The sequence below is a fragment of the Mirounga leonina genome, unplaced genomic scaffold, assembly GCF_011800145.1.
Source record: "Mirounga leonina isolate KUSES-001 unplaced genomic scaffold, KU_Mleo_1.0 Mir_129, whole genome shotgun sequence".
NCBI classification, from domain to species: Eukaryota; Metazoa; Chordata; class Mammalia; order Carnivora; family Phocidae; genus Mirounga; species Mirounga leonina.
In genome coordinates this window covers 78,512,961-78,524,703 of record NW_023270323.1, presented here as the reverse complement: position 1 = coordinate 78,524,703, position 11,743 = coordinate 78,512,961, and the positions used below count along the sequence as shown (strand labels likewise).

Genomic DNA, 11,743 nt, shown 5'->3' with positions numbered 1-11,743 from the left:
GCAGGCGCTTAGGTCTGCTGCTGGCCGGGGGCAGGAGCGCGGCAGTGGGCAGTTCCTCGAGTCCGGGCGGGACTGCGGGTCGGTGACCGCCCGGGGGGCCAGGGCGAACTGGGTCGGAGCCTGGTTCGCAGACCTCACTGAGCACGCGGCGCAGCTGATCAGCTGGAAGCTGCCCAGGCTCCGGCCGGGGGTTCCGGTGCCCTGGCTCTGGGGGGCCCAGGAATCCGCCCAGGGAGCAAACATCCCGAGATACGGACACACAGCCCTCGCGGAGACCCACCCGGAGCGCCGAGGAGGCTTCCCCTCTGGCGCGCCCCGCGTCTCCCAGGCAACGGGCCCGAGGCGCCGCGTGATGACGTCAGGGGGACGGTGGCCGAGAAGCGTGCGGAGCTGTCAGCCTGCCCAGGAGGGCTGCGCGGGCCATCGGCGGTGTGCCGCGCCCCGGAGGACACTGCTAGGGCGCCTGCTGTGCGCGCTGGACGGTGTGGGGACCCAGCGACCAGCAGGGCCGGCGAAATCCAAGGTCGCGTCCATGGGGCCGGGGGCCGGGGGCGCGGGCGGCGCGGGGACGGAGCACCGGGCAGGAGGGGGGTGGCTTGTGCAAAGGCCCCGGGGCACACCCGTTCCCCGCGCGGAGGTGCTGGGGGCGAGACTGCGAGCGCGGGCACCCGCAGGTCATCTGGAGACACGGTTTGAGGAGTTTGGACATTGTCCCCTGAGGTCGCCACACAGCGGTCTCCTAAAGAGAGAATATCAGTCTGCATTTTTTTTTAATTTTTTATTCTTATGTTAATCCCCATACATTACATCATTAGTTCTAGATGAAGTGTTCCATGATTCATTGTTTGTGCACAACACCCAGTGCTCCATGCAGAACGTGCCCTCCTCAATACCCACCACCAGGCTAACCCATCCTCCCACCCCCCTCCCCTCCAGAACCCTCAGTTTGTTTCTCAGAGTCCATCGTCTCTCATGGTTCGTCCACCCCTCCGATTTCCCCCCTTCATTCTTCCCCTCCTGCTATCTCCTTTTTTTTTTCTTAACATATATTGCATTATTTGTTTCAGAGGTACAGATCTGAGACTCAACAGTCTTGCACAATTCACAGCGCTCACCAGAGCACATACCCTCCCCAGTGTCTATCACCCAGTCCCCCCATCCCTCCCACCCCACCCCCCACTCCAACAACACTCAGTTTGTTTCCTGCGATTAAGAATTCCTCATATCAGTGAGGTCATATGATACATGTCTTTCTCTTTTTGATCAGTCTGCATTTTAAGAGTCACCTCTCTGCTGCTGAGAGGAAAACTGACTGAAGGCGGCTGTTGCCGTTGTAATGATGTCCTGCGGGGACCACTCCAGTGCTCCCTGCGAATTGCAGCGGCCTAGACGCTAGACACTAGACTAGCATTACCGTGTGGTCACACGGAGAGGTGAAGTGACAGGCTAAGTTCACCCAGCCCAGAAGTGCTAATGTTGGTGTGTCACGCCGGGCATTCTGGCGTCAGAATCCTTGGTCGCCGCAGCTGCACCATCATGCAGTCTTGTGGGTGACCTCGGGTGGCATGGGGTCCTAGGGGTTTCCCTGACTGCTTAGGATCATGGGATTTGAGGTTGGGTGTGCCAACAGCCCTAGATCTCGGGCGACTTCTTCCCTCTGGAAAGCTTCCAGTTCGCTTACCTGCTGAGAATACTTGGGGTTGCAAGCACCACTCATGTAGTTGCTTAACATTCACCTGCACTCAGGGATTGTTCGATGATTGGACAGTCTTGTGATCAATTTAGTAGTTGCGGAGAGAAGAAGGGATTTAGTAGGTGTTAACAGAGCTGCAGTGGGGGGCTTGGTAACCAACCAGGTTTGGGGGCAGAGAAGGGAATTCCAGCACAGCACTCAGGCTTGTCGCTCCAGTAACTCAGGGGAACTGGCAATGTGGGCCCGTGGGAGGAGAGGCTGGGCCAGGGAGCCCTGGGTTTGAACATTCAGAGCTTGAGGACCTCTAGACTGTGAGAGAGGGAGGGGTGTCCAGGAAGCTGCAGGTCTGCAGGGTCCAGTCTGGGAGGCCTCCACGCATCAGAGACAATTTCAGGTTATGAAGAGTGAGTGTGGCCAAGGCTGAGAGTCTGCAAGGAGCCAGAGGGGAGCAGGAAGGGATGCACGGTGTGGTGTCCCGGACCTCAAGGAGGGAGCATGGGGAGTGACAGGGATGCATCGAGGGCACAGAAGTCCAGAAAGATAAGAGTTCCCCTGAGACTTTATAGCTTGCATTTTTCAAGCACGTGGATTCTGCCAAGGGCTGTGACTTACCTTTAAAAAAAAGTCTTGTTTTGTTGAGGTATAACTCACCGTACAATTCATCCACAACCGTGCAATGTGGTGCAGCCACCGGTGCTATTTATTCCCAGAATGTTTTCATCACTCCAGAAGAAATCTTGGCCCCATTAGGAGTCATTCCCCGGCTGCTGGCAGCTGCCAGTCTACTTTCTATCTCTATGTATTTGCCCACATTGCACATTTCATGTAAGTAGGAGCATGCAATATGTGATCTTTTGTGTCTTGACTTCTGTCACTTAAGGTAACACTGTCAAGGTTCATCCAACGATATTTCACTGTATGGGTAGTCTACATTGTGTTTACGCATTCATCAGTTGATGGACATATGGGTTGTTTCCACTTTTGGGGGGGTTATAAATAATGCCACTATGAACATTCGTGCACACATTTTTGTGTGGATATTTCTTTCCGTTTCTCTTGGGCGTATAGCTGGGAGTGCAGTTGCTGGGTCACATGGTGGCTGTATATTTAAACTTTTGAAGAACCATCAGCCTTTCCCAAAATGACTGTGCCGTTCTTCATTCCCACCAGCAAGGCACGAGGGCATGAGGGTTCCACTCTCTGCACGTTCTCATCAATGCATGTTATTGTCTGTCGGTTTGATCCTGGCCATCGTAGTGGAGGTATCTCATTGTGGTTTCAGTTTGCACTCCCTGATGGTGAATGATGTGGAGCATCTCTTCACCTGCTCTTTGGCCATCCGCGTATCTTTGGAGAAACCTCTGTTTGAGACTTTTAAATTGGGTTGTTTGGCTTTGTTATTAAGATTCTTCACATAGTCTGGGTGCAAGTCCCTTATCAATATGTGATTTGCAAATATCTTCCGTTCTCTGGTTTGCCTTTTCACTCACTCATTGGTGTTCTTTGCAGCAAAAGTTTTTGAGTTTGATGAAGTTGAATTAATCTACTTTTATTGTTTGTGCTTCTGATGCCGTGTCCAGGAAGGCGTGGCCTCACCTAAGGTTGTAAAGATTTACTCCTACCGTCCCTTCTTCGAAGTTTTAGTGTTAGCTCCTATATCCAGGTCTGTGTCCCTTCTGAATTAAGTGGTGTGTGTGTGTGTGTGTGTGTGTGTGTGTGTGTGTTTAAAGAGTGGGCCCTCATTCCATCGCACGTGGACATCGGGCGGGGCGGGGGGGCCCGACACCACTTGAGAAAACTGCTCCTTCCCCAGGACGTTGTCCGGGCATGCTGGCCAAAGGCAGTTGACCCTACATATCAGGGTTTACTGCTGGACTCTCAGCTCTGTCCCGTCAATCTACATGCATCTGTCTTCATGTGCCGCCAGATCAGTCCCCTTTGTGGCAAGTTTTGAAATCAGGCAGAACGGATTCTCCAACTTTGTTCTTTTTCAAGGTGGTTTTGTCTATCCTGGGTTCCTTACATTTCCAGATAGATTTTAGGATCAGCTTTTTAATTCCTGCAAAAAAAAGAAAAAGCCAGCTGGGATTTTGATGGGGACCACACTGGCTCTGTAGATGAGTTGGCGAATATCAGTATTTTAACAATATTGAGTCCCTCTGACTCGTGAACAAGGGGTGTCTCTCCATTTACTGAGATCTCAGGTTTCTTTCAAAAATGCTTTGTAGTTTTCAGAGTATAAGTTTTCCACTTCTTTTGCTGAATTTATTTCTCCATATTTTATGATTTTTGATGCCGTCATGAATTGAATTTTTCTTCATTTCATTTTTGAGTTGTTCACTGCTGGTGTATAGAAATTCAGTTGAGTTTTGCATATTGATTGTGTACCCTGTAAACTGGCTGAGCTAACTGATTCTAATCGTTTTTTGGTGGATACCTTAGGATTTTCTATATACATAATCATGTCATCTGCAGATAAGAGATAGGTTTCTAATCAGGATGCCTTTGATTTCATTTTCTTGCATGACGGCACTGGCTGGAGTGTCCAGTAGTGTGTTTATGAAAAGAGGCAGAGTGGACACCTTTATCTTGTTGCTGATGTTCGGAGAAGGGCATTCAGTCTTCTCTATTAACGTATGATGAGAGCTGTGGGCATTTCATAGACGCCCTTTATCAGGTGGAGGAAGTTCCCTCCTGTTCCCAGTTTGTTCAGAATTTCTGTCACGAGAGGGTGTGGGATTTTGTTGAATGCTTTTTCTGCATCTGCTGACACGATCATATATTTTTGTCCTTTATCATGTTGGCATGGCATATTACATTGATTGACTCTTTATTTTCTATTCTTTTTTTTTGTTTTTTGTTTTTTAGAGAGAGAGAGAGAGAGGTGGGAGGGGCAGAGGGAGAGGGAGAGAACCCCAATCAGACTCCACGCTCAGCTGGGGCCCAACGTGGGGCTCAATCTCACGACCCTAAGATCATGACCTGAGCTGAAATCAAGAGTCAGATGCTCAACCGACTGTACCAGCCAGGCGCCCCCTAATTGACTTTCACATGTTGAGCCGCCCGTAGTTTCCTGGGGGCACAGGTCCCTTGTCCTGGTGTGTGATCTTTCTCCTGTGGGGCTGCATTCAGTCTGCAGGACTTGCTCAGGAGTTGTTCACCTGTGTTCATAAGGGATGCTGGTCTGTAGCCCTCCTTTCTCGAGATGTCTTTGGTTTGGGATTCAAGGTGCTGCTGGCTTTATGGGACACCCTACAGAGGTGTGCCCTGTGCCTCTGTTTTTTGGGAGACTTTGTGGCTAATTGGTATGTTTCTTTAAATGTTTGGTAGAATTCACAGTGGAAGCCCCATGGCTTGTCTTTGTGGGCAGTTTGTTGATTCTTACCCAGCATCTGTGTCCACAGTAGGTCTGTTCAAATTTCCTACCCCCTCCCATTCGCCTCTTGGGGGGGGGCGCGTCCCCTCCGTGCCTTTCCCCTCTTGCACACACACACACACACACACACAAGTTCTTTTGTCACGAGATCACGCTCCCATTGCTTCTCAGTATTGAGCAGCCATACTCAGAGCCCCGCGTCCTAGACTGTTTCTACGCTCAGTGGGTCCATGCTCGGGACCGCACTCTCCTGCTGTTCCTCTAAGTCTGGGTTCACCAGCCCCTCCTGTCCTGGGCCTTGATGAGCTGGAGCACTGTGGAAAAGGAGCCAGTCCTCTCAGAAAATTTCAGAATGATTCTTTGGTCAGGGGGGCTGGGCTGCAGGGTGCCTGCTTTGTTGGTGGGAAGCCAGGTGTCTGTCAAGAGAGTTCAGGACAAAAGTCTGTGTTCAAAGGCTCTCTGGCAGATGTCCCATGTCCAGGCAGGCTTGTAGAGGACCTTTGGTCCTGTCCTGTGTGGCCAGAGTGGACCGGCCAGCGTTAAACGGACTCCAGAGGGAGGCTTCCTGGGCCGCGAGGCCTGGCTGGGCCTCGCAGGACAGGCCTAGTGGCCCCGAGAGGGCGAGGTGTCCTCGGGCCAGGCTGTAGCCCACAGAGCCTCTAGCCTCAGCTGCCCAGGGCTGCCCACTGCAATTGGCCGCCTCCTCACCTTGTCTTTGGGGAACGTAGACATGAGGTCTTGTACGGTCATTCTCTTTTGCCAGCCCTTCGGGAGTCTGTTTGCTTCTCTCCTACTTGTCACACGGCGTGCCCGCACTGTGCCTCGGATGGGTGACTGGGCCAGCTCGCTGGCTCAGGTCGTCTGTCTCCTGCAGGCTGATGCCCAGCGATGGCACCCCCATCGGAAGGCGGCACTGATGCCCTGCTCCCAGATCTCCCCAAGGGGCCCCTGCAGGCCTACCGCGCCCGCGCCTCCTTCTGCTGGCAGGAGCTGGTGCTGTTCCTGGAAGGCGAGGACATGCTGCGCCTGAAGGTGAGGGGAGCCGGCAGTGGGCCGGGCTGAGCCCCGTGGCTGTGCTGGATGTCTGGTTCGTGGGCGCTGGCAGGCCGTCTGGCCCCTGAAGGCCCCAGCAAGTGCCCCGTGTGGCCCGGGTCCTGGGAGCCCTCTGGGGGAGCGTCACTGCCGCCCGGGGAGGAGCTCAGGCTGACTCAGCTTCTGAGGCCTCGGGTCCCTGTGCTTGCGACTGGAACGACTTCCATCTGCCCCTGGGTCTCTGGGCTGGACCGGGGCTCATGGAGCAGATCGTAGTGAGGCTCCGTCCTTGGCCTCCAAGTGGGCCACTCCCATCTCCTCCATTTCCAGAAGGCCATCTTCTCAGCTTTGGAGAATGACCCGCTCTTCGCTCATTCGCATGGGGAAGATCTGTCCCTGGAGAGGTACCGGGAGCTGAGCTTCCTCCGCTGCAAGCGGGTCATGGAGTACAGCCTCCTCCCCGTGGAAGAGATGGTGGCCAGGCCTCTGTCGGTCCAGACGCTCATCGCCTGTCTGGGCATGTATGACTGGTCCCTGGCTGTCAAGTTCTTGCTGCACATGCTGGTGAGTGGGCAGGGAGGAGGGCGGAGGAGAGTGCCGCCCGGCCAGGCAGGAGGCCGAGGCACGGACAGAGCAGGTCCTTGTTCATGTAAATGACACACAACCCGTGAGGTGCAGACAGGGCCCGCGGGGTGCGCTGCTGGCCAGTGTTTGCTGGTGTGTAGGGTTTCGTGGGGAAGCGCGCATTTGGGGAAATGGTTCTTTTAAGAGAGTTCTGAGAAATAAGAGAGGAAGCAAAAATGGAGATGAGAACGCATGGGCAGATCTCGTGATGCCTTAGGAAAAAGTCCTGCTTTTCTCAGCTGTCCGTGCAAATCGGCACACAGGAGTCCTCGACGAGAATGCCGTACAAGTTAAAGCCCCGTAAGAAGAGGAGCTTTGGGACCTTTTTGCTTTACACCAACCCCCTGCCCCCCCAAAAAACCCCACAAAAAGCAAAACCAGCAAGGAAGGGGAAGCAGGTCAGAGGGGACGCTGGGGCTCCCATTGCCGGTACACGGGCAGAGGTGAGGACGTGTCCATGGCCTCGGCAGACACGCGGCCCACGCCTGGGGCTCTGATGGGAAGCTGGGCTTGCCTGCCCGTCCTGCACCCTCGCCCCTCCGCTCCCCCTGTGCTCCCGTCACCCTGCCCGTCCGTCCCCTTGGGACTTCCCTCTGGCATCTTAAGTGTGAGGTGCTCCTGCTTAAGTTACATGAACTGCTCGGGCCGGGGATGCAGGTCTCACCCCGGCCATGGGCATTACAGTGTGTGCCGTCCCCAACGCCCCAGAAGAGTAGGACTCCTTAACTTGTACCTGTTGCATGATGATTTTGTATTTCCAGACTTTTGGATCAGCGATTTACAGCTCTGGTTCTGAAAGACATTTAAAATACCTTCCAAAGATCTTCAACATGGACGTGAGTTGAAAGCCCCCGTGAGCTGTGAGCCCACGTTCTTCTCCCCGTGCACCTCAGGGCACAGGAGGGAGTCCCTGGGGGCCGCACCGAATCCCCAGCAGTTGGTGGGTTTAGCACATGGCTCTCAAAGCCAAGCCTTCAGTTTTCTTCCGCTCCCGGGAGCAGTTCCTGGTTCTGCGCTGCCCTGGTGAGGCTGCTGTCAGCTCGCCCAGCCTTCTGTCCCGCAGGCTGGGGCTATGGCGTCCAGCATGGCCCCGTGACCCTGTAAGACCCCAGCCGGTTGGGTGAGGGGGTGAGGATTTGGTGCTTTGGCCTCTAATTTAGTCTTTCCAGAAAGACAGTGGCAGGGCCCCTCCAGGAGCTCGCAGAAAGAACCTTTCTTGCCTTACACCATTTTGTGCTTCGATACTAGATTTTTGGATGCTTTGCGGTGACTGAACTCAGTCACGGGAGTAACGCCAAGGCCATCCGAACAACTGCTCACTACGACCCCACCACCGAGGTAGGTATTATGTTCCCGTTGGTCTTGGGGCTTCGAGCATGCGTAACGTGGGGTCCCTACACTCAGAAATCTGTCCTTGTACACGTGTGCTTCCCATGCACACTGAGATCGTCACCCTGCCAAGTGGCGGCTTGGGACATAGAGAGTTTATTTGTTCACCAGGCAGCCTGTTGGTGTTGGGTTCCTACATGTTCAAGCGGCCCACGCTTTCTCAAATGAACAGTGTGAAGAAGGTTCTCCTTGACACTGGTCCCTTTCTAGCTGCCTGCTCCCCATCTGTGGCCAGGCTCTGCCAGCCAGGGGCCTGCCCTGTCCACTCCTGCCCCTGCATCTGGCCCCTCGGACCACGTGGCTGGTGAGCACCATTGGCCGCTGCCTTGTGCGTTCCACCAGCAGATCCGTGGCTCAGGTGTTATTCTCAGCACCAGGCACTCACGGGCTGTGTCCTTGCTCTTGGGGACCAGACGCTCTGGGCTCTAGTCGGGGGAGTCAGATGTCAGCTAATGGAGTCATGATTTATCGGGTGGTCGGTGCTGTGGAGGGAAGCGAGGGCAGGGAGAGGATGGGGCGCACGGGTCAGGCAGCCTTCTCTCTCCATGACCTCTGTGCCCTGCCATCCCTGTCACTGGGGTCAGTCTCCTCTGCTTGTCTGAGGACAGTGCCCTCCGCCGCTCTTTACACACTGGTCTGGTGTTTCGGGACCCCCCGCCTTCCCCGTGCTGGTAGTAGAAAGCGGAACAGAAAGCAAAGCCCTGTGCTCATGTGCTCGCTCATCACTCATCCATTCTCCAACAGTGTGGGCCGAGTGTGCACCTGCCAGGGGTGCACAGGGCCACAGCCCTGAGGGGAGCTGCCGGCGGGGCAGAGCGGGGCCAGGGGAGAGGTGGTCGCCGCCCGGCACGACAGCCGTCCACAGCAGAGTAGGGCGGAGAGAGAGCCGCTCAGCCACGGCCCCCTTTGGATTTCCAGCCACCAGATACCTTTCTCTGAACCCAGGTTTTTCTGGCCTGGCCTCGTCTCTTTGCTCTGCACCCTGGTGCCATGGGCTCTCCATGCTAGGCAGGGAGGCAGGGTGAAGCCTGGGTGTCCACGGGGCAGCCTGGTTCTGACCCGCTGCCTGTTGGTGTGAAGTGTAAGTGAAGATCAGAGCATGACGTCAGCTGCCGGGACTGGGAGCCCGGGGCCCTTTGTGGGCTGCTGGTTAGGCGCCCGTGTCGACAACAGGTGTTTGCTGAGCACCTGGTATGTGCCAAGCACTGCTTTAAGGGACGGGGCACCCAGCGGTGAGCACGACAGGTCAGTCTCTGCTCTGGGGGTCGCCTGTGCCGGAGGGGAGACACAGACGGACGGCAGCAAGGAGAGTGGGTGTGCCAGGGACTGTGGAGACACGGACGGGGTGGGGCAGCATGCCGTGACCCGAGCAGTGGCTGGGTGAGGGACAGTGACAGGCGGTGGCCCCACAGAGAGGTGAGCCGAAGGCAGAACCGGCAGGCCTACCCCTGCCCTCACTTTTCTTTAGTGGGGTCTCGGCATCTGGAAGGTAGTCACTGGGGCACTCGGAGTTGATAGCCCAGTACACACCGCCGGGCCTCGCAGGGACATTCCTCGTGTGCTCTTCTCAGCTTCCCACCCACAGGGAGAAGGAAACCTGCCCAGCATTTGCCCGCAGTGGCCTGTACGCAGATGACTCGCTGCCAGACGCTGGCTCTGCCCAGCTACCCAGCCCTCCCTCCCAACCCTGGGATAGCTCCCATCCTTCCCCCACCCCGCCTTACTCCCAGCCCAGCCCCCAGCCCGGCCCCCCATTGCTCCTCAGCTCGTCTCCTGCCTCACTGAGCACCCAGTGAGCCTCCCCGCACCTCCCTTGATCCGTGGGCTCATTCACTCCGACGTTTCCAGGGTCCGCCTTGTGCTCCTGGGCACGTGGCCCTCATGGAGCTTGTAGGTGGGAGACACCATGGAAAGAGAAACAGTATGTCGTTGGTTAGTGCCCATGAGGGGAGAGGGAGGAACACAGCAGAGGAGGGGCTCCACTTAAAGGCTGTGGCCAGGGAAGGCGCCCCAAGGGGGTGAGGTCTCGCAGTAAGCACCACGGGGGCGCTGGCCAGCTGCCGGAATATTGGGCGTATATTTTATCACCTGACGCGAGTCCTCACTTTCCACAGATGTGTCCTCATTAAGTCATGGGGCCGGGGGATGTGCTGTGTCTAAAAACAGGGCTCCCTGCGCCGGACCCGAGCTAAAACGTTCAGGCGCTTCTACTCTTCCTCAGGGATTTTGAACAGAATGTTGAATCTATGGAAAAGGGAAAGGAGTTCTGCGTGTATTTTAGTTGTTGATTATAACTTTGACTATTACTTTATTATTATTATTATTATTTTTTTGTGCAGGAATTCATCATACACTCTCCTGACTTCGAAGCTGCCAAATTCTGGGTTGGCAACATGGGCAAGACAGCTACCCATGCCGTGGTGTTTGCTCAGCTGTACACGCCGGGGGGGCAGTGCCACGGCCCGCACTCCTTCGTGGTGCAGGTGAGTGGTCCCGGCCGGGTGGCCTCGGCCATGGACGCGCAGCACCATCCAGAAGCGCCTTCATGGCTGCGGGGGGCGGGGGCGCTCCTAGCTCCTAGAGAGCACAGACCAAGGGAAAGGAGAACCCCCTGGCGTGCACAGGACAGCCCACCCGCCCCCAAGAGGGGAAGATCCAGCCCCCATTGTCAGGGGTGCTGGGGTCGATCAACCCGGGCTAGACCCAGGGTCACCCGAGGGAGAGACTTTCCGTCCCTCTGGTGACCATGTCGCCATGTTTTCAGCCGCTCATCACAAACCTGGGCTTGCCAGCCCCACCGTCCTGTGGTTCTGCCCAGCAGGTATGAGGTGGGTTCCAGTGCTGACGTGAAGTCCGACTCGGGGGCCTAGATGGAGCCTGTTCCCGGGTCACAAGCAGGAAGCTACCACCAAGGGGTGCCCGGGACTGACGGCCAGGCCAGGGCTCCTGGCGTCCCTGGTGGGGCCCGTTTCCTGACTGCTCAGGGCTGCTGCAGTGTCCTTGAACCCCAAGCTTCCAGAAGCTTGTCCAGGACCTTTCTGCCTTGGCCAACTGGATACTGAATGGGAGCCCCGCTTCCCCCCACCCCGACCCCATTCCGGCATTTCTGTTAGGATCTTTCTGGTGAGGGGCTCTCGCGAGAGAAGAAAGTCAGTCACATCCTTTTTTTTTTTTCATTATTGAGGGAAATTCATACAACATACAATGAACCATTTTGAAGTGAACAGTTCGGTGGTATTTGGTTCAGTTCAGCTTTTCTAGTGCTGTCTCTTGTTCCAAAATATTTCCATGTCTAGGGGAACACCCCGTACCCACGCTCACTCCCAACTCCCCCGCCGCCCCCCCAGCCCCTGGCAACTGCTAATCTGCTCTCTGCCTCTGTGGGTTTACCTGCTGGACATTTCACGTGGAAGGAATCCTACAGCACGACCTTTCCTGTCTTGCTGCGTTCATGTAGTATGGTTTTGAAGTCCACCCATACCATAGCAGGTGCCGGAATTTCCTTACTTTTTCAGGCTGAATGATCCACTGTATGGATTGGATCACAATGTGTGTATCCACTTGCCTCCTGATGGACGCTCAGGTGGTTTTCACCTTTTGGCTGCCGTGAACAGTGCTGTGAGCGCTCA

At 55.6% G+C, this 11,743-nt stretch overlaps 1 protein-coding gene across 3 annotated transcripts in view; it reads left to right on the top strand.

The window, feature by feature from the left end:
- Positions 1-386: 386 nt before the first annotated feature.
- ACOX3 (acyl-CoA oxidase 3, pristanoyl) overlaps positions 387-11,743 on the top strand; it is a 41,418-nt gene continuing 30,061 nt past the window's right edge. For 2 of the 3 annotated variants that reach the window (XM_035005387.1, XM_035005388.1), the window contains exons 1-5: positions 5,958-6,101; positions 6,432-6,665; positions 7,487-7,561; positions 7,974-8,063; positions 10,454-10,597. In XM_035005387.1, the coding sequence (XP_034861278.1) occupies positions 5,958-6,101; positions 6,432-6,665; positions 7,487-7,561; positions 7,974-8,063; positions 10,454-10,597 (687 nt within the window). Of the gene's footprint in view, positions 524-5,943; positions 6,102-6,431; positions 6,666-7,486; positions 7,562-7,973; positions 8,064-10,453; positions 10,598-11,743 lie in introns of those variants that run through there. The other variant, XM_035005386.1, reaches the window with a different exon arrangement.